The 23,087-nt window shown below is 36.0% G+C and overlaps 1 protein-coding gene across 3 annotated transcripts in view; it reads right to left on the minus strand.

Moving 5' to 3' along the window:
• The window catches only part of LOC145270990 (2-methoxy-6-polyprenyl-1,4-benzoquinol methylase, mitochondrial-like), a 98,695-nt gene extending 81,086 nt beyond the window's left edge, over positions 1-17,609 (minus strand). For 2 of the 3 annotated variants that reach the window (XM_080126526.1, XM_080126527.1), the window contains exons 1-3: positions 13,112-13,305; positions 8,231-8,380; positions 436-672 (exon numbers count right to left, since the gene is read on the minus strand). In XM_080126526.1, the coding sequence (XP_079982652.1) occupies positions 436-672; positions 8,231-8,380; positions 13,112-13,277 (553 nt within the window). In that variant the 5' untranslated portion in view covers positions 13,278-13,305. Of the gene's footprint in view, positions 1-435; positions 673-8,230; positions 8,381-13,111; positions 13,306-17,493 lie in introns of those variants that run through there. The other variant, XM_080126528.1, reaches the window with a different exon arrangement.
• Between the last annotated feature and the right edge of the window lie 5,478 nt (positions 17,610-23,087).

A 23,087-nucleotide genomic window follows, 5' to 3' on the forward strand; every position in this document is an offset into this window, starting at 1 on the left:
GCTGTACGTGTTCCATTTCAGATCAGGAGTAAAGGTCAAACCCAGAAGCTTGTCAAAACACGGGGCATCTCTCAGACGAGAGCCACCCATCCCAATTGATGCCAGATGGGGATCAGAATATATCTCTCGATCTATCTATTTCTGCATCTATCCATATCTATCTATCTATCTATCTATCTATCTATCTAACTGGATAGATAAACATAGTACTCCTGTAGTTTATGTCCCTGATAGTAGTCTCCTACATCAAAGTGGCAATATGCCTTTTTTTGGGGTGAAAATGTAAAAAAAAAAAAAAAAACCAACTCGTGTGGTCCTTATATCTTTCCTAGACGAGTGCATTCTCGTACTTCAAAGGGCGTTTAGCGAGAGCATACATACACCATTTTCTGCTTTTACGCGTCCCTGTTACAACAAGTTAACGTTTTATTTTACCTGAATCGAATCCTAGCTGGGCGGCTCGTTTTTGTCCGACATCCAGCATGGACCGGTTTATATCACAAATAGTAACATGAGCTTTCGACTGTGAATAAGTTTCAGGTCCTGCGTTCATCACATTCTCTCCGATTAATGTTTCGTCCAGATTTGACTCATCATCATCTGGAAACGTAGAGAAAGAGGAATCTGTTTCGAGATTGTCAATGTATTTCAGAAACCGGAACGCAATGTCACCTGCAATGAAAACAAAAACAAAATTTTTTAATCGGTTTAGATTATCGGGAAAGTAAACTGATTAAGATAAAAGTCAAATAACACCCTAGCAGGGGTACTCAGCATTACCCGGGGTCATATAAATTTGAATAGAATTAAAAAAAGAAAAAATATTTTGAATATTTTCCTAATTAAAAAGGAAATTATATCTACATTTGAAACTCATACATGTACTTCAAAAAGAAGAATTTTTTTTTTTTTTTTTTTACATCGGCATCACCACTTATCAAGGACAAGAGGCCACTCAAGGATAAGGGTTAAAGAGTGTACAGTAGACATTGGACAATATAGTAATCATTAGTAATGAAAATTTGGTAAATTTGATAACTTATATAGAACGGCTCATCAAGAACTTGTTTACGTTAGACTTGAACACAACCATATTGTAGTCAGCCGGAAAGCAGGAAGCAGGAAAACGGAAGACAATTCCACAGGCGAGCAGTTCTAAGAAAGAAGCTTTGTTTATGGAATCTACGTTTAGGTTTAGGCACAGATAAAGAGTGGGGGGGGGAATTATTGATAGTGTGTACAGCTAGACGAGTGTTTCTTGTGAAAGTTTGGCGAGGGGGGACCATAGATTGAAGCTCAGTTGAACACCTTTCATGAAAATAACGATACATCAGAGACAAACTAGCAACATCTCTTCTGTGAGATAGAGGTTGCAAGGAAGAGAAAAGGACATCTCCTACGAGGTTATGAAGTCTATTTTGAACTCTATCAAGGCAGGACAAGTCATTTCTAGCAGCTCCTGCCCAGATGTGGCAACAATATTCCATCCTTGGACGTACCTGGCTCTTATATAGATAGAGAATAGCATCAGCAGTGAGATATTTATCGGATCGATAGAAAGATCCCACCATTTTTCCAGCGGCCTTGGCAACAGATTAGATGTACGTGTTCCATTTAAGATCAGGAGTAAAGGTCAAGCCCAGAAGCTTGTCAAAACTTGAGGCCTCCTGAAGACGAGAGCCATTCATTTCAATTGATGCCAGATGTGGATCAGAATGTTGACGATGTAAAGAGAGAAGCTTGGTTTTAGATGCATTAAAAGTAACCAGCCACTCCTTTCCCCATTGTACTACATGCTCAAGATCAGAGGAGAGAGAATTGGAGAGAACTTGGTCATTTACTGTCTTAGATGTGCTACCATAAATGGTAGTGTCGTCAACATAAATGTCTACAAATGATGTAAGGATGTGATTTGGAAGATCATTAATATAGATCAAGAAAAGAGTTGGGCCCAGGATGGACCCCTGAGGGACACCGGCATTAATACTGTGAGCTTCTGATTTTTGCCCCTCAACTACTACTCTTATGAACCTATCAGAAAGAAATGATTTAATAATTGAGAAGATATTTCCAGCTATACCATAGCTAGAGATCTGAATTGAATTGGGACATTTATTAATGTAATTAACAGGAAAAGAAATAGTATACAAATACACAACAAATAAATGTTACCAAATGCAAGACTCTTCTACATACCTGAATAAATTTATTTGTGTTTAAACTTCTTTTAAAGTGTGTTTTCGGTGGTGCCTGGGAACTTTGTCAATTTTTGCTAAGAAAGCTTGTCTATTATTGAAAACACATTTTTTTCGCTCTTGCCGGAGATATTGTTTTTAAAAGATACTATACCTCCCATAATATTTTTAAAAAATATTTTTATTTGTTTACTGTTGCTTTTAAAAAAGATAAAATCGATTTTCTAATGGTTCATTTTCTACCTAACTGGCTAAGTTGTTAATGTTTTCATTTATATTAATGTTCAAAAACGAGATTACAGACCGCATAATATTTTAAAAAAATATTTATACTTATTTACTGTTGTTTTTCAAAAGGCAAAATCGATTTTTCTACCTAGCTGGCTAAGTTGTTAATGGTTTCATTTATATTAATGTTCAAAAACGAGATTACAGACTGCATAATATTTAAAAAAATATTTATACTTATTTACTGTTGTTTTTAAAAAGGCAAAATCGATTTTTCTACCTAGCTGGCTAAGTTGTTAGTGGTTTAATTTATTTTAAAGTGTTTATTCAGTAAAAAAAAAAAAAAACTTTATGGAAACTTAGTTCAAAGATTTAATTGCTGGTGGCCATTGCTTTTAACTTTTTTGTGCCAAAACAATGTTTGCTTTACGTTAAAAAAAATGTTATACAAAAAATTGGCAAACTTGAATCACAAATTTACATTTACAAATAATCAAATATAACTTCTTTTTTTTTTGATAGGAATGTTGGGTTTGCTTTACAATAGACTTAACTGATTAAGATAAAAGTAACACCCTAGCAGGGGTACTCAGCATTACTCGGGGTCATATAAATTTAAATAGAATTAAAATTGTTCGATATTATGTGTTCGAGGGATCCCTCTTTCTAACAATATCACGTCCGTGAAGTTTTGATGCAATGAAAAAAGTTTTTAGCAGACATATAAATATAAACGGTAAATTTGTCTATATATATAAAAGGCAAAATGTGTGTGATCATTTCGTGTATGTCTTCAAAAGGCTTCTTTCGCACGCGCTCCCGGGGTCGTTACTATCGCTTAAAACTGTGTATATACGTCCTATATAATAATATCTAGGAATTAGGAAAGCGCGTAGCGTATAGATTTATTTACGTCGATTTTTACAAAATTATTGCTATTGTGGCTTCTCGTGTGTTGATTGGGCTTTTTAGTATAAATAAAATGAAACTAAACTCAAACGGACGTGTTCGCGGTAATGCGCCGGGAACAGACGCTTACGCTGCGTGACTTCTATTTGACCTTCTTAATTAGGTCAAATGGAAGCAGCAAAGTTAACTTTTATCACGCACGCCTGTTTTTATAGTTATAGTTAGATAAATAAATTCAAACACATCTACGCTGTATGTTGCGGTGGCCCGATGGTAACAGCTCACGGTTTTTTTTTTCACACATTAATTTCCAACTCAAGGGTACGGGTTCGATTCTCATACTCACCTACCAAAACATTTTTTTATTATTATTTTATTTTATTTTATTATTATTTAGCCCCCCCTCCCGGAGTTTTGATTTACCTCAAGACACCCAGGCATCGCCGGGTACCCCCCCCCCCGCTAGTATAAATATAAACGGTGAATTTGTGACGGGTTTGATCATCAGATTCATTGTCAGCGACATCGAATACCCTTAAAAAAAAACAAATTAGAATGGTCGGTGTTCTGTTGTAGCGTAAGGTAATATTAAATAAATAAAATAATGAATCACATTTTTTTTTTTTTTTGGAAAACTTTGTTATTTCAAATGTCTGCTAAAAATTCCTCCGTGAACCGACATCTTGCTGCCGAAATCCCTACATAGTACCCCAATAGTTGTTGCCCCTGTTAGTAGCCCCCTACACCAAAGTGGCAATGTGCCTTGTATGGGGTGAAAATGTAATTATAATAAAAAAAAAGATGTCGGCGCGTTACTTTCGGCAATACGGTTAATTAAACTGCAGAAGCCCCTGTTAAACTACGCAAGTTTTATAATTGAATACCCCCACCCCGCTAAAAAAAAAAAAAAGAACGAAAAACATAGAATACGTTTTTGTATACCTCTCGTAAAAACTTAATTGTTTAAATCAATTGAAAAGCATTAAAAATTTATGTAACAACAACACAAAAAAAAAAAATAAATGAAATAATGAATCACATTTTTCTTGTTTTTTTTTGTTTTTTTTTTGGAAAACTTTGTTATTTCAAATGTCTGCTAAAAATTCCTCCGCGATGTGATAAGTCACTTTACTACACGCATGCGCACGTAAGAAAATATTAACCTAGCGTTAACAAAGGCGGTGAAATGGCGCAAAATAGTCCCAGGGTCCGAGGGTTTATACCATGTAAACGGTAAATTTGCGATGGGTTGGATCATCAGATTCGTTGTCAGCGACATCGAATACCCTTAAAAAAACAAAAACAAATTAGAATGGTCGGTGTTCAGCTATAACGTAAGATAATATTTACCGAAAAAGAACAGAAAAGATGAAAACGGATATTCCTACTTCAATAACAACCACGATAATGAGACAAATGGATCACGGTAATGTCCTATAATGGTAGACAATAAATGACTTAAATTAATCTTAATTTTACCCAATCTATACCACAAACGATTACTACACTATATTCTGCCCTAATGTTAGGAAATAAGTCGAACATAAGAAAAAAATATGGTAAATCATATTGTAGACACGTTTTACCGGAAGTGAGGGCCAGCTGATCAGATCTGCGTGTGAGTCACGTGATCAGGTTAGCTGGAGTCAGTGAGTTCGGGTTTGGACGTAGAGAAGAACAGATGGCTTAACAGGTCGTCCCCTCCCCTTCACTGGGGCGGGGGGAGGGAGGGCGCTGACCTGTGTGAAAATAAGACTTAAGCAATATTCCTACTTCAACAACAACCACGATAATGAGAGAAATGGATCACGGTAATGTCCTATAATGGTAGACGATAAATTACTTAAATTAATTTTACCCACTTTTACCAAGTTATATCCAAGGAGCTCTGTCTTCCATAAATAGGGAGTTGACTTGGTTGATTTTAACTTGAGAAAATTGGTAAGAGTTCTCCATGTAATATTGAAACATATTTAGTAGGTACGGATAAAATGAATGATGATGCTCAAAATGTATAAACATTTTGATTCCTCCCTTTACTTAAAAAATCACCAAATATCAGGAAATTAACCAATTTTAATGAAATTTTCAATATTTATCAAATAATGATCACGGAATATAATGAACTAATTATTTTTTTATTCGGATCTCAGTGAAAATGTATTATTTTGTTTTAAAAAAAACAAAAATGTATTATTTTGTTTAAAAAACAACAAAAATGTATTATTTTGTTTAAAAAACAACAAAAACACACAGACTTGTCCTGCCTTGATAGAGTTCAAAATAGACTTCGTAGCCTCGTAGGAGATGTCCTTTTCTCTTCCTTGCAACCTCTATCTCACAGAAGAGATGCTGCGAGTTTGTCTCTGATGTATCGTTATTTTCATGGAAAGTGTTCGACTGAGCTTCAATCTATGGCCCCCCCTCGCCAAACTTTCACAAGAAACACTCGTCTAGCTGTAAACACTATCAATAATTCCCCCCACTCTTTATCTGTGCCTAAACCTAAACGTAGATTCCATGAACAAAGCTTTTTTATTAGAACTGCACGCCTGTGGAATTGTCTTCCGTTTTCCTGCTTTCCGGCTGACTACAATATGGTTGTCTTCAAGTCTAACGTAAATAAGTTCTTGATGAGCCGTTCCATATAAGTTATCAAATTTAACAAATTTTCATTACTAATTATTATTATATTGTCCAATTTCTACTGTACACTCTTTAACCCTTATCCTTGAGTGGCCTCTTGGCCTTGATAATGTGTTGATACCTATGAAAAAAAAAGAAAAAAAGAAAAAGTCCAATGTGAACAAGTTCTAATTGAATCGTCCCCCTAAGTAATCCAAGTTTCAAAATTCCCACTGTTTACTATGCTAAAATCACAATGACTAATGTATACCTATTAACCCTTATCCTCGAGTGGCCTCTGGGCCTTGATAAGTGGTGACACCCATGTAAAAAAAAACAAAAAAAAAACACACACACACCTTTACTAGATGGTTTTTCAGTTAAAAAAAAATGGAGTAATTTATTTTTGCTTTTTTATGAAAATAAAGCATTGTAAATTATAACAATTTAATTTTTACAGAAACATTACAAAAAAAACCCAAAAATCCGTATTAATAAATTCGATATAATTCTAAGAAAAATTAATTTCTCAAACAACCGATATTATCATTGAAGTATTGTTTATTCAATATTTTCACACAAAAAAAAATATAATTACAAAAAATATTTCTACTTTTTGTAAAATTACATGTTTCACAAAATTTTTATATGGAAGATTCTAATATATTCCCTGCTGGAACGGTGTTCTGTTGTACCTACTTAAAATGCCTCCCCATGGGACAGAGTTAGACACCAGGATCGTTTTTTTAAAGTGGAGAAAAGGAACAAAAATAAAAAAATTTTCTCAGTCGTGAAGGACTGTTCCTCCACTGAAAGAGAACAAGAAATGGAAGTGCAGCATCTGAAGAACAGATACTACACTTTGATCTTGGCCAAAAGTAGAACGATGTTCTGTTGTAGCGTAAGATAATATTTACCGAAACAATCAGTAATCGAACATAAATTTTAAAAGATTATTGTAATCAATACTGTGCTGTCACTGACACACACACACACACACACACATGCACGCACGCACACACACACATGCGCGCAAATAAACGAACATTAAATCATTTCAATTTCCCCGCAAACTTTTCACAAAAATAAGTTCTTCCAGCAACGACACAATTTCAAATACACCCACACGCTTTTCTCACAACAACAAAAGTAAAACGAACATATTTCTGGCGGACGTAGTTGGCGACAGTATCACGTGACACAAGCGGCCAATGAGAAAATTTAGAAGATTGTCTTTTTAACGCTTTTCCAAAAAACAAAATATCAGCAGTAGCAATCTTGTTTTGGAGCCAGTCCAAAAAGTATTTAAACGCATCAAACATTCTTTCTTCACTCCTTTTTTCCCTTCTTTCTTCTTCTCTTCTCGGCCCGACGTGACACGAGAACATGCCTCTCGTTTTCATCTCATCGTCGCTTTCAAAGCCGCCGAAATCATAATTACACACGCTAGACCTAGTTTTGCGGCGCTGCAAGCCAGTTACTGTTTCCCCCGCCCCATCATTTGCTTTTTGAAGATGCAGCCGGCTGGTAAAAGTTGGGCAAATTAAATACACACGCGACCCCCATTCTTAAGTCATAGATATTACGATTTTGATGTGATATAAAAAGTTTTAAGAAGAAGCGAGCCGAGCGAGAAGGCTGACGAAAAAAGCCGTTTGCAGACATACACAAAAAGCGAACATACATACATACATACACACACATTTTCAGTTTTCTATAAATATAAAAGCAAAAATGTATGTATGTATGTATGTGTGTTCGCTTTTTCTGTGTGTCTACAAAAGGCTTCTTTCAGAGAAGCGGTTGGTCGGTTCACAACTTTTTAAAACTTTTTATATCACATATAAATCGTAATATCGCACAGTTAACAACGAAGCTCACCTGTCTATTTAATTTGGTCGATTTCGGGAAGATAAATATTCAATATTTGTCGCTCGCTGCATGTGGCTTAGTCTTTTTCCTATAACATCTTGGGGGTGGAAAAAAAGCGTTCAGCAGTAAATAAAATCCCGCAGTCAAACATGACCTCATTAACTCATTAAAACGTGCACCTGCTAAATCCAAGTAATTAAATAAATTCAAACGCGTTTCCATTAGCATGTCGCGGTCGGACAATGGTTAACATCGCACATTTTTTTTTTCACAACTTTGCCTCAACGGTTCGGTTTTGATCCTCATACTTACTTCTTTTTTTTAACCCCCCCAAACACCCGGGCAACGCCGGGTACCCCTCGCTAGTATATATATATAGATATCAGATAGATTTGCCATACCAGTTCCTCCTGCAACGTCTAACAATTTGGTGTCTTGTGTCGGTGCCAATCGCATCATGAAGCAGTCTTTCCAAAGTCTGTGAATCCCCACGCTCATCGCATCGTTCATTGCATCATAAGAACTGGCAACGTTTTTAAACACTTCATGGACTGCAAAAAAAAAAAGAATAGACTTCGTTAGAAACTGGAAAAGCAAAATTTTTTTTTTTCACCCAAAACAAAGCATGGAATGTTAGAGACTATTATTTAGGATCGTGTCCAACAAGGGTCTATGGGGAGTTGAGCAGCAAGATGTTTGTTCATATTACATTTAAACTTCTGCAAGTTAGTACATATCCTCGACTTCAGAATGCAGCAAACAAATTAAAAATTTCAGCATCTTTACAACTTTTGGTGATTCTTTTGTTATCTTTACGATTAATACTGCTTCCACTTCTGTTAAAATGTTTTTGATTATTAATGAGGGAATGACCCCAATGATTTTGACGATGTTATTTATAACTTCAGTTAGGACAATCAGCCAATGAGAAGCTTCCAACCTCATTATAAAAATATCGAATTTTAGATTCAAGTCAGTTTGCAGTCAACCTCCGTCTTCAAACGACTGAATCCTGACTGCATTGATTCTTCACCCCCATCTTTGTTACTAAGAATTACTCAACACTCGAGATAGTGACTGCATTGATTTTTGCCGATTTGATTTACTGCGGCCATCTTTGTTCAACATAATGTCTCAACACCTAATATAGTGAATACATGATAAGAGTGTTACATTGAGGTAATTGCCAAATGAGGAAGGTGGGCTTTTTCTGCCGTGCTACTCACACTTGAGAGTACTATTTTATCTCTATAAAACCACTATTCACCCATGCATGGAATATTGTTGCCACATCTGGGCTGATGCATCTGTCACTAGTCTATCTGCTAAAATGTTTTTGATTACTGATAAGGATATGACACAAATGATTCTGACGATCTTACTTATAACTTACGGTTAGGACAATCAACCAATCAGAAACCTCCAACTTTATCATAAAAAAAATATTGGATTTTGGATTCAATTCAGTTCACTGTCAACTTCTATCTTGAAACAACTGAATCATGACTGCATTGATTCTTCGCCGCCATCTTTGTTATTAAGAATTACTCAACACTCAAGATTGTGACTGCATTGATTCTATGCCAATTCGATTTACTGTGGCCATCTTTGTTCAACATAATGTCTCGACACTTAACAGGTTATCAGCCCAAAATTTTATGCCAGGTTTCCAAGTCGTGACAGGCAGTTTTTGAAGGAAGTTTTTAAATAATATAGTCGGCCATTTTCTTTAATGTCAAATACAGTCCCATTAGGGTATATTAATTTTGACTTGTTTTGGCCAACCTTTATATTCGCGCCTTGTTTGATGGCGGCCTGCAGGGAAAATATGTCTTGCTTAAATGTAGGTATGAAAAGAGCATTTTTAAGAATACAGTTATAGATTTCGCCTTTATTATTTTTTAGGGATATTTTAGCATCGCCTCTTTTCAAGACTATATCATTTATTTGACTTACCGCCATCTTTGTTCGACATAATGTCTCAATACTTAACACTATTAGCAATTGTGAACAGAAAAAAAAAAGAAATGAAAGAAATAATTGATTCTTCACCGCCATCTTTGTTATTAAGAATTATTCAACACTTGAAATCGTCACTGCATTGATTCTTTGCTAATTTGATTTACTGCCAATCCTACTTTACCATCTACCTAAACTTGTTATTTCTTATATAAATACTAGCGGGGGTACCCGGCGTTGCCCGAGTGTTTGTTTCCGGGACGGGGGGGGGGGGAGTTTTAAAAAATGTTATGGTAGGTAAGTAGGAAGGATCAAACCCGGAGTCATGAGTAAAAGTAGGAAAATAAAGTGTGAAAAAAAAAAACAAAAAAAACATCTGCAACGTTAACAGTTCGGCCACCAAGAAAAGTCCATTCCAGTTGTTTAGGAAAAAAAAAAAAAAAAAAAATGACTACGGTAGGTCGGCGTGAACGTGAAAATATAATGTGAATTGTCCAGCACGCTAACCACTACGCCACAGAGCACTGCATCTTAGTTTAGTGATTTTAAATAACTTCACATGAAAGAACTACAAAGCCAAACCGGTGTTCTCTTCTCAACTGTTCCTTGTGAACGATCCCCAAACGGTGTTAAGTGGTGGCAGGGGGAGGAGGAATTTATTAGAGAGAAAATATTTTACCACTTCCATTGATCTTAACCGATTTTGGCCGTGACTTCTCAGCAGAAAAAGTATAGAAATCTAAGATTATCGAGGAATTTGAGAAATAATAAGCCTATAACACACCTCAGATATTGTTCTGCCGTTTGTGCATATTATATTTGCATGAAATATCTTGATTTTTAATCCTATTAATGTCAAAATCAGACAGGAAAAAATGAGTTCATTTTATTTATATAGAGAAGATGTAGACAGACAGACAGACAGACGTAGTTAATCACAAAGATGACTTGCAGAAATGGTGTTGCTGCAAAGGAGAAAAAGAACACGAAAAACAAAAACTATATCATTTATTTGTCTACCGTCGGTCAGTACAACAAAATGACTTACCGCCATCTTTGTTCAATATAATGTCTCATAACACCTTCACTTTCTGTTGCTAATTTGTTTTTAACTGATTTTTTTTTTAATGGTATCTTTTGTTTATTAACTTGTTAACTGTTAGAAACTCGCTCAACATGTTACAAAATAGGTACAAAACACCCTCCTCATGTTAAGAACGGCTTTTTAAATAATAACCTTATTTCAGCATGGATCAATAAGTGCATGAGGACCAATTACATAAAAATACTAAAAGATTATCCAATTAGTTAGAAAAATAACTTACCTTGCCTTTGGTAACATTTATTTGTTATATATTTGTTTTGTGACAACTTTTTCGAATCTATAATGTAAAAGTCGGGTTTGTTTTACTGTACACATAGATTCGAAAAATATATAACAAATAAATGTTATCAAAGGCAAGATAAGTTGTTTAGCGATGTATTCGAAAATTTAAAATGGCAGCCGACTCTCTCTTTGAGGCGGTAAGTTTGGGAAAATGAGTTATAAATAAAAAAAAAGAACAGACAAAATACTGTTAGAAACTCGCTCAACATATGTTACCGTGACATAATCTGACATATATTCGGTGGGTTTTTAACAATTTTTTTTCTGGTTTTTATTTATAACTCCTTTTCCCAAACTCACCGTGCCAAAGAGAGAATCGGGCGCCATTCTGAATTTTCCAGCACATCTGTAAACACTGTACGTTTTTCGAGCTGAATAAACATGTTACATTAAATAAAAACACTAAAAACATATCCAGTAAGGTAGAAAAGTAACTTATCTTGCCTTTGATAACATTTATTTGTTATATATTTGTTTTTTTTTGACAACTTTTTCGAATCTATGTATACAGTAAAACAAACCCCAAGATCATTTTTTAATGTGGGTAGGGGGGGGGGACCAGCTCCCCCAAAAAGAGGGCATTCTGAGAGTGTCCAAATGAATAGCAATTGTCTGATATGAAGGGTTTCTTCCACATTGATCGAACCTGATTGACTTCAAAATGTCCCAGCCCGGAAGACCAGGGTTTTGCGTTTCCAATAAACCGAATATAAAATTCACCCCCCTCCCATTTTCAAGTGTCTATTAAAAAGTAAATAATTAATTTACTCACCAAAGTTTTATATATCACAAATTGAAGAGAAAAGGTCAATAAATAATATATTCAAATTTAAAACAAAAAAGTAGTGTTTTTTTTAGAAATTTACCTGTAAAGTTCGAAGTTTAAAACCTTTTTTTTAACCACGTTGTTTTTTTTTGTTTTTGTTTTTTTTTTTGTTTTGTTTTTTTAATGAAACCTTGGTCCTTGCTCCTTTAATTGAAAAAAAAATTATGGCTTGAATTACATTTTTCGAGTAGTTATAAGCTTGGAAAGACAGGGGGTCGAATAATTCACGCCTCCAATTTTGAAATGTCTATTAAAAAGTAAATAAATAATTTACTCACCAAAATTTTATATATCACAAATTGAAGAGAAAAGGTCAATAAATAATTTATTCAAATTTAAAACAAAAAAAAAAAGTAGTGTTTGTCTAAAATATTATATTCGGTTTATTGGAAAGACCATAAAATTTCACATTGACCCTGAAAATATTGTAAAAATAGAATCAATAGAAAAATTTTGATAGATTTTTAAAGTTTAAAAATTGAAAAATATTGAGTTCGTAAAATTCATTACTGTTTTTTAAAAAATAAAAAAATATATTTCTGTTACTTTTAAAACAACTTTATTAGTTTAGTTTGGAAGTATAATCCATAAAGAAAATAAACAACCCACTTTTAAAAGAGAAATTACGAGTTTTTTATATTTTATTCGCAATTTCGTGTTAGGGGTGTCAAAAATTCCTACAAAAATTCTGATACACCTAGTGCACTAGTGCAGTGCAGTGGCAGTGCCAGTGCACTAGCACCAAAATAACTTATATGCAAGTTTTTTTTTTTTTGCAACTGTTGAATTGCCTCCCTTGTGACCCTCCTGTGTCTTACATAAGCATACACGATTGTGCTTTTCAAATTCTATTTTCTTTAATAGAAAAAATTTCTACGTTATCGATTTTTGTAATTTTTGGATATAATCATCTTAAAAATAAGAGCAATACGTAGATGCCGTTGCTTTCATGTGAAATTCAATATTACGATTTCCGAAATCTCGTCCCAATAGTGTAGAAGCGCCGAAACGTAAATTTCATTAGTAACGCGCCCCTATCATATAAAAGAATCGCAGAAAAGGGTAAACATACGATTCGTGATTCGATTTCCAAATCACAAACAAACAAACCTTTTTTCTCTTTCTCATCTTCCGGGACGGTTTCGAATCCGAAATGCGTCTCCTGTGTGGAAGCGGATTCCGTGTGGTTTCTTCGGAGAGGCTTCCGATGTCGGATCCTTGGAGACAATCGGAAAAGTCGGCCACAAAAGGAACTCACCTTGAAAAAGGCGGCCATTTTCAACCACGTGAACAAGGGAGATGACTCTAACTTACTGATTATCTCCCCTGAAACACACCCCATGTATCTTTCATATTTCCTTTCTGTTCTTCTTCGTTATTGTTCCTATTTACTTTCCTCCCCACGAGGGCAGAGTTTGACACAAGGTTGGTTTTTAATATGGGGAAGATTCAGCTCCCCAAAAAGGGCACTCTGGATAGGAACAAAAATTAAAATTGTCCCAGTCATGAAAAATATATCCTCCACTGACCGAGGACAGAAAAAGGTTAAGTGTTGCAATGCATCAGAACAGATAGGACATTGTGAACAAAGCAATCCACTTAATTGTCTTGTTGCAGTAATGAACATATCAAAAAATTACGAAAAACGATCAGGTAGAAAATTAATTATTAATGAAAACAGTTTTCGAAGACAATTAGTGAAAATTAAGTTTTACTAATTTTTTTTTTTATCCCAAACAAGGCACATTGCCACTTTTGTGTAGGGGGCTACTACCAGGGACATAAGCTACAGGGGCACTATGTAGGGATTTGGGCAGCATTACACTTGAACGGAAAGAAGGGACCCAGAGGGGAGTTCCAAAGTCTATGAATTCTGGGGGAGAAACTACTGGAGTAGAAATCTCTCTTACATCTAGGGATCTTGTTGCAATATTTTGGGTTAATGGGGTAATTATTTAAATGCTGCCCACCTCAGCATTATTTGGCACAAGGCCTGGAAAGTGGGAACCCCGCAGGCTCCCCTAAAGGAGGGGCACTCCTGCAATTTTAAAAATTGCCTGAGTAACCCCGTCGGCATTCCCCGGTCGGGGCGCCTCAGGCAGCAAGCAATAAACTTGCCCCACCGGAAAGCCCGGTGGCAAGGCCTGGGAGGGTGGACCTCCTAGGTATTACCCAGGCGGTGTACCTCAGTCCAACAGGTGCTGGGCCGGTTCCCGGCCCATACCTGTTGGGCTGAGTGTCAAGTGACGAATCCTTGACATGTACTACCCTGTCTCCCTGCAGCCGAAGCCGCTAGGAGACACATCCCATCATCCCAGGGGGTTAATGGGGTATGATCCCACACAGTCGGACGATTCTATTCATAAACGATGCTGCTAAGAACTGACGAATCAAATTAATTCACGTTCTGCTACCAACCAATCAGAAACCAGAATTGCTTCATAAATATTAAACCTTTTCTGGGGCAATTTCACATGTTCTTTTCCCGGGTTTTGACACGGTAAGAATATTTTGTTCTGTGGAACTGTCTACTACAAACAAGTCACCTCCCAGGACTTGTGTGTAACAGCGAACCATCTGAAACTGTAACTCAAAATGGCTTACACTTCTAGAGATCTCAACTGCGTAGGGGTGGGATTTAGTTGCTTCTCGGGTTTGTCGGGGGTATTTACGTCTAGGAGGTACAAGTGCTTGCAGTTCGTCGGAGCAGTCACCATTAAAGTATTTGTAGAACAGGCAGAGGGATGCAACATTTCATCTGTGGGGCAGAGGCTGAAGCTTAGATGACAGGTCAGGACCTATCAGATTGGCGACTCTCTTTTGAACTCTGTTTAGGAGCAAGAGACTAATAGCAGATGCACCAGCCCAAATGTGACAACAGTACTCCATACATGGGCGAATAGTGGCCTGATAAGGGTACAGAATACTTTGAGGCATTAGCACTGTAGGGAGAGCCTACTTTCTTCGCAGCGGTCCTGGCAATGCTCTCGATGTAACTGTTCCAACTCATGTTTCCTGTAACGTTAGGCCGAGGAGTTTAAAAGAAGTACTTTCAGATAAAGAGTCTTTGGCCATTGCTATTGGTGGTAGAGAAAGTTTCTTGTAATTATTGAAAGAAACAAGTTTAGTCTTGGCAGCACTGAATGTGACCGTCCATTTTTGTCCCTATTCCACTACCGATTGGAGGTCATCCTCTAGTGTTTCTGCCGTTTCTTTAGATATGTGTTCATTTGTTTTCCTGTCGTGTCTGTTATAGAACGTGGTGTCATCAGCATATATACCCATCTCACAGAGAATTTTGTCAGTGAGGTCATTAATGAATATTAAGAATAATAGAGGTCTAAGGATAGACCCCTGAGGCACTCCCGCATTTATATCACACTGTTTAGATGTACGACCGTTGAGGACAACCTGGACTTTTCTCTTATCTATTCGCCCATGTATTCGTCCAGTGATACCGTATGATCTGATTTTCCCGAGAAGACCTTCATGCTATACCTTGTCAAAAGCCTTAGATATATCTAGAGCTATCGCTCTACTCTCCCCTGCTTTCTACAGTGAATGGTATATATGTTCAGAGATTACAGTTAGGATATCTGCTGTGGAACGGGCTTGCCTAAATCCATATTGTTGGTTGGTCAGAAGTTTAGCAGCTGTAAGGTGATGGACTAGAGCTTGGTTAATTATGGACTCAAATATTTTGGCGAAAAGTGGGAGGAGGCTAATGGGATGATAATTTACTGGGTCAATTCTTTCGTCAGAATTCTTGAAAACTGGTACCATAGAAGCAGTTTTCCAGCAGGCAGGCCAAAGATTTTCAGTTTTCAAAAAATATTTACCTCCCTTTTATTCTAAGTAGAATTCTCTGGATTCGGTGTTTGTTAAGATATAGTCGACAAATCGTTTTTTTTTTTGTTTAAATATATATTGTTTTAAGCTAAAACAATATTACATAATTAATTGTTATGTCGAAAATAGTAATATATCCAAAAATTACGAAAATTTATTGAGTAGAACAATTGCTACTGTGTTTTTAGTAGAAAAAAAAAAGTTTATCGCTTGCAACCATGGGCCGACACAAGTCATCTAGAATATTTGTTTCAGAGTTATGTCCCCTGTGTATAGCCTCCTACTGCTTACTTTATAAAGTCTAAGAAAAATGTAATTTTACCCAATTTTCCGTAAAAATTACTTTTGACTAGAAATGAATTTCTACTCAATGATTTTTCGTAATTTTTGGATATATTACTATTTTCGACATGACAATTAAGCACAATTAAGCACGCAATATTGTTTTTTGCTTGAAAAGATTTTTTTTTTTTAAATCGATCTGTCGATTGTATCTTAACAAGAACCGTGGTTTCTTTCTTTTTCATTAATAATTAATTTTCTATTTTACTGTCTTTCGTAATTTTTGGATATGTCCATTACTGTGACATGATGATTCAGTTGGGTGCTTCTGCAGTTTATCAAATACATTAAAAAAAACCCCAAAGATATTGAAAAAGAACTGCATTGTACTTACCTGTGATGGAATAAAATTCTTATTAAAAAAAAAAATCGGGGAAAACTTGTGGTGAATTCACTGGTTTATGGTTGTTGTAAAAATGGAAGGGAAATTTAAATTTTGTTCCATTTTAATAATTTTTTTTGTAATTGCCCCCCTCCAACAACGAATGTAATCGAAACATTAACATTCAACAACTGTACTTTATATATATATATATATATATATATATATATATATATATATATATATATATATATAGTAATTTATAAAATATATATGGCGATTAAGCTACACTGAATATTCTGCGTTTCATCCACTCTAGGACTCTTCAGGCTTATGTGCGAATTCTGTGGTTGTTTATCGTTTTTATATGATCCTCTTCTATTGAGATTTTAGTTAGCCAATCAGCTTTCTAGTATCCACCGCGCCCTTCCTATCAGCCAATGGACATGCATTTTATCGGTCAAAGGATCTTTTGATGTAAATACTTAAAGTTTACGCATAAATCTATACTTTCATATATTAATTTTATGTGAGTAAATTAAGTAGTTATATATATATATATATATATATATATATATATATATATATATATATATATATATATATATATATAAAACGAAAGATTTTTTTATATAAAAATAAAATGTTATTAACAAAAACGAACATAATTTTTAAATGAAAAATGTCAATTTGGTAAACCCTTTTGGTATTGTTTTTTTTTACTTGTTCTCCCAAGGCTGGAATACAGCTGTCAGCTGTGGTCTCCACAAAAATTAACAGAAATCTGCAAAATAGAAGAACACCCCAGAGAGTACTCACAAGCAAAATACGTGAAGTAGACCACATGAATTACTGGGAGATTCTAAAGGAGGTGCAACTATATTAACTACAAGGCCCAAGAGAACGATATGTTATCATACATATATGAAATATCTTGGTAGGCAGGGTCCCAAACACAACAATAGTAGAAATAACCCACCAGCGACGAGGGAGGCTGTGCTAAATAAAACCACACCTGGAACTACTCAGAGGACCACGACAGCTTCACCTACAGTGGTACAAGAACATTCAGCTGCAATAAGAAATAGAAGGAGAAACAACTGGACATTTGGCTGGAAAAGATACCTGACCAGCCACCAACACCAGGCTACACTAGTCCCAACCTCAATAGTCTAGTGGACTGGACCTCTGTAGGAAATGGACAGCCTGAGTGCAGTGGAGCTCGAGTTCAGCTGTGTCAAGTTGTGGTTGGACTCGACTGTTCAGTAAACAGTTATTTATTTTTTTGTGGAAAAAAATTGTTGCTTTTCGGTGAAAAGAAATTTTTTTTTGGGAGGAGATTATCTTGCGAGGGCAGCGTCTTTTATAGCAGGTAATATTTACGCCATGTGTGTTAATGGAGTCGAGTTGACCCATTTTTGTTGTTGTTGTTGTTGTTGTAATATGCGCAGTGCACATAAAAGACAGGGAGTTGTTAATAGCAAAAAGGCAGCATGAAAAACAGCGAAAGTCCAGGCCAGATATTAGAATTTTTCGTACGCTAAGAAAGTGTTAACTCTTTTTTTTTTTTTTATATTTTAGGCTGGTGTTTTTTATATGTAGCTGTTGTGAAAGAAAAGGTGTTTTTTCTTTGTTCATTTCGAGGGAACGTATTCGGTTGAAACTTTTTATCATTTTCCGTGAAAATGTGGGAAGTATTTCGAGTGAAATATATTTCTGCTGAAATGTTTTTAGTTTAGTTTATGTGACACGTGTTTTTGAAAATGTTTCAGCTTTTTTAATTTATCGTGTTCGACGAGAATGTTCTTGTCTTCTTGGTGCAAAGAACGTTCATTGATAGTGTTCTAGAGGCTTCTCAATGATAAATAAGCGCTGTTTGAAGAGGAACAAAGGTTCCTGATTTCGCCTTTTATATACTCGGTCACATGATAGAGAGCTGGCTTGTGATTGGACAAGCCAGGGAGGAAATGGATTTCAAATCTCGAGTCGTGAGAAGTAGCTCCTGCCTATGATTGTACCAAGTGTCAGCTACTACAAGTCCCTCACTCATCACCCACACTGGTACAAGAACATTCAACTTTATTCCAGGCGCAATAAGAAATATAAGGAGAGTATCCCCTGACACTTTCATGAAACAACTGGACATTTGGCTGGAAAAGATACTTGACCAGCCACCAACACCAGGCTACACTAGTCTCAACCTCAATCATCTAGTGGACTGGACCTCTGTATGAAGTGGACAGCCTGGATGCAGTGGAGCTCGAGTTCAGCTGTGTCGATAACCGATGGAATAACACAGACTACAAACTACATAAGTCCAACTGATCATTCACATTGGAAATGCCAACTTTTATAGTATTTTTTGGGTATGTTTACAATGAATAAACACCTCAAACTCCTTGGCCTAACGTTCACAGGAAACATGAGTTGGAACAATTACATTGAAGGCATTGCCAGGGCCGCTGCAAGAAAGGTCGGCTCTCTCTACCGTGCTAGACAACTACTAACACCCGAAAGTATCCTGTACCTCTATGAGGCCACCATTCGCCCATGTATGGAGTATTGCTGTCACATTTGGGCTCGTGCATCTGCTACTAGTCTCTCGCTCCTTGATAAGGTTCAAAAGAGAGTCGCAAATCTGATAGGCCCTGAACTAGCATCTAAGCTTCAGCCTCTGTCCCATCGACGAAATGTTGCATCCCTCTGCCTGTTCTACAAGTATTTTAACGGTGAATGCTCTGACGAACTGCAATCACTTGTGCCCCCACGATGTGAGTACCCTCGACGAACACGACAGGCTGCTAAATCCCACACCCACACTGTAGAGATCCCTAGATGTAAAAGATCTTTCTACTCCAATAGTTTCTTCCCCAGAACTGCTAGATTTTGGAATTCCATTCCAGGTCCCTGCTTCCTCAACAGTACTGACGTGCAGAAGTTCAAGTGTAACGTGAACCAACATCTTGCTGCCCAAATCCCTACATAGTACCCCAGTAGTTGTTGCCCCTGATAATAGCCCCCTACACCAAAGTGGCAATATGCCTTGTTTGGGGTGAAAATGTAATAAAAAAAACAAAAAAAGACCTCAACCTCCCCATGTTAAGAATGGCTTTTGGAATAGACACTCCTTACCTTGTCAGGATACCCAAAAACCTATAAAAGTTTACATGTCGAATGCGAATAATTAGTTAGACGTAAAAATGTAAATGAATTTAAAATGGAATGAAATTTAAATTTCCGTTCTATTTTTACAATAAATGTAAAACAGAGCATTCTCCGCAAGTTTTGCTAAAAATTGTTTAATTTGATCAAGTAGATTGTTTTTACAGAGGCAACTCAAAGTTTAACGAGATCGATCATATCCCTGCCATCTTGCCTATTTGTTGAGAGAGAGGGAGGCGCCAGGGTAGATAACTCCAATCATCACTTAAAGTTTATAAAAATTTGACGAGATTGTTTTTGCAACGTGGGCAGAAAAAATACCTAGATAAATAATATAGTTTTTTTCACTTATTTTACAGTGTTTTTTTTTAATCCCTTTTTCATTTTATCCCTTGTTGATCCTTTTTTTTGTTTAAAGGCACTCCTTCACTTCCTACAGAAATAGCCAAGATGGCGACGATACGATCGATTTCATTAAAATTTGATTTTCCTTTGTAAAAAAACAAAACAAAAAAAACTACTTGATCAAATTAAATGATTTTTTTATGAGAATTTTATTCCATAACGGGTAGGTACAATGCAAGTTCGGCTAATGTGCATTTCAGCGGCATAAATTATTTCACAGACAAAAATTTATAAAAATGATTTATTTTCATATAAAACACATTATAAGACCCTAAAACTGAAATAAAACACAAAAAAATTTAATTTTTATTATTTTTTTTCAACATTTTTTATTAGACTAAATGTACAACAATTGAGGCCGCCATCTTGTTTCGAAATTTTGGCCTTTGTAAGGATTGCCAGATTGGCCTTTTTGAGGCCAAATTTGGCCTTTTTTATGCTCTTGCATGGACCAAACTTGGCCTCAAAAAGGCCAATCTTGCATGGACTATGGTTTTAATGCATTTAAAACCAAGCTTTTGTCTTTACATCATCAACGTTCTGATCCCCATCTGGCATCAATTGAAATGAATGGCTCTCGTCTTGGGGAGGCTTCATGTTTTGACAAGCTTCTAGGCTTGACCTTTACTCCTGATCTAAAATGGAACACGTACATCAAATCCGTTGCCAAGGTCGCTAAAAAAATGGTGGGATCCTTCTGTAGCAGAAGGACACTAACGTAATGTACTTGCAATAACCCTTATCCCTGAGTGGCTTCCGGGCCTTGATAAGTGGTGATCACTGTGTAAAAAAAAAACAAAAAAAAACAAATGGGACTTTTTTCTGCCTTGAATCAATGCCTCTCCCCTGTGCTATTCGGCCACATCTTGACCAGTCAGGGGTACGGCGCATTGACACTTCCTATCCCCAGAGGAAATCGACCAGCATCCGGTTTGAAGAAGAACAACTCATCTTTACGCAGAGAGACACCAAACGGAACGGACCTCCTTTTCTTCTCTCTATCTCTCTCTCTCTTTCTCTCTCTCTCTCTCTCTCTCTATCTCTCTCCACCTCGGTGTTATCTCTACGGTATCGACGATTCCACTGGAATAACTACCGCGATAATACCAGGTGCCGGAGTCCAGCTTTCTTCAAGGAAAACACCACATTCTCCTCAATAAACCTTTTCTGTGACCTTTTATGAAGTTGTTGCGTTCGTCATTTCAGAAGCTTGTATCGAATTATTTATTTTATTAGGGTGTGCCCTAAAAGCATTACAAACCCTAGACTTCTATCGATCCAGTAGATATCTCACTGCTGATGCAATTCTCTATCTATATAAGAGCCAGGTATGTCCAAGGATGGAGTATTTCTGTCACATCTAGACAGGAGCTGCTAGGATGGACTTATCCTGCCTTGATAGGGTTCAAAATAAACTTCGTAGCCTAGTAGGAGATGCCCTTTTCTCTTCCCTGCAACCTCTTTCTCACAGAAAAGATGTTGCGAGTTTGTCTCTGCTTTATCGTTATTTTCATGGCAAGTGTTCGACTGAGCTTCAATCTATGTTCTCCTCCTCGCCAAACTTTCACAAAAAGCACTCGTCTAGCTGAAAACACTATCAATAATTTTCCCCACTTTTTATCTAAATGTAGATTCCATGAACAGAGCTTCTTTCTTAGAACTGCACGCCTGTGGAACTCTCTTCCGTTTTCCTGCTTTCCAGCTGACTACAATATGGTTGTCTTCAAGTTCAATGTAAACAAGTTCTTGATGAGCCGTTCCACTTAAGTTAACAAATTTACCGAATTTCCATTACTAGCGATTACTATATTGTCCACTTGACTACTGTACACTCTTTAATCCTTATCCTCGAGTGGCCTTTAGGCCTTGATAAGTGGTGATGCATATGTAAAAAAAAAAAAAAAAAAAAAAAAAAAACAAGTCTGGGAAAGTACTTGTTTCCTTAAATTTAAAACATTATTTTCATTTTCAGCAACCCCGAAAATCCCTATCAGTGGTTATTTTGAAGAATATTTTTAGAGTAGAACGGTGCGGTGCTCTCTACTGCTGCGTGCTGCTGCGGCGGTGCTGACTGTGCTGCGCTAGGTGTGTCAGAAATTTCGTGAAAACTATTGAATAATTCCATCCCGTCTTTCCAAGGTTATAACTACTCGAAAAATGTAATTCAAGCCCTAATTATTTTTTTCAGTTAAAGGAGCAAGGACCAAGGTTTCGTTAAAAAAAAAAAAAGAAGAAAAAACAAGCAACGTGTTTTTTAAAAAAAAAAAAAGGTTTTAAACTTCGGACTTTACAGGTAAATTTCTAAAAAACACTACTTTTTTGTTTGTTTTAAATTTGAATATATTATTTATCGATCTTTTATCTTCAATTCGTGATATATAAAACTTTGGTACATAAATTAATTATTTACTTTTAAATAGACACTTGAAAATGGGGGGGGGCGTGAATTAAAAAAAAAACGTTTGTCTAAAATATTACATTCAGTTTATTGGAAAGACCATAAAATTTCACATTGACCCTGAAAATATCGTAAAAATAGAATCAATAGAAAAATTTTGATAGATTTTTAAAGTTTAAAAATTGAAAAATACTGAGCTTGTAAAATTCAATTAATTTCATTACTGTTTTTTAAAAAATATTTCTATAACTTTTAAAACAACTTTAATAGTTTATTTTGGAAGTATAATCCATAAAGAAAATAAACAACCCACTTTTAAATGAGAAATTACGAGTTTTTTTTTATATTTTATTCGCAGTTTCGTGTTAGAGGTGTCAAAAATTCTGATACACCTACACCTACAGTGCTGCTGCGGCTGCGGGCTGCGCCTTTATCAAAAATATTACTAGTTTATTTGAAGCTTTTTCTTTTAAATGGTATAAAAGTTAGGATGATATTAAATTAAATAACAATTACATCCTGTTTACATATAGTGTGTGGGGGTGGGGGAGGGAATCTGTGGAGTGCGTAGGAGGTCTCTAGTGAACCACGTGGAGATTGCTACGAAC

The sequence above is a fragment of the Euprymna scolopes genome, chromosome 46 (genome assembly GCF_053919585.1).
Source record: "Euprymna scolopes isolate OS-2025 chromosome 46, ASM5391958v1, whole genome shotgun sequence".
NCBI classification, from domain to species: domain Eukaryota; kingdom Metazoa; phylum Mollusca; class Cephalopoda; order Sepiida; family Sepiolidae; genus Euprymna; species Euprymna scolopes.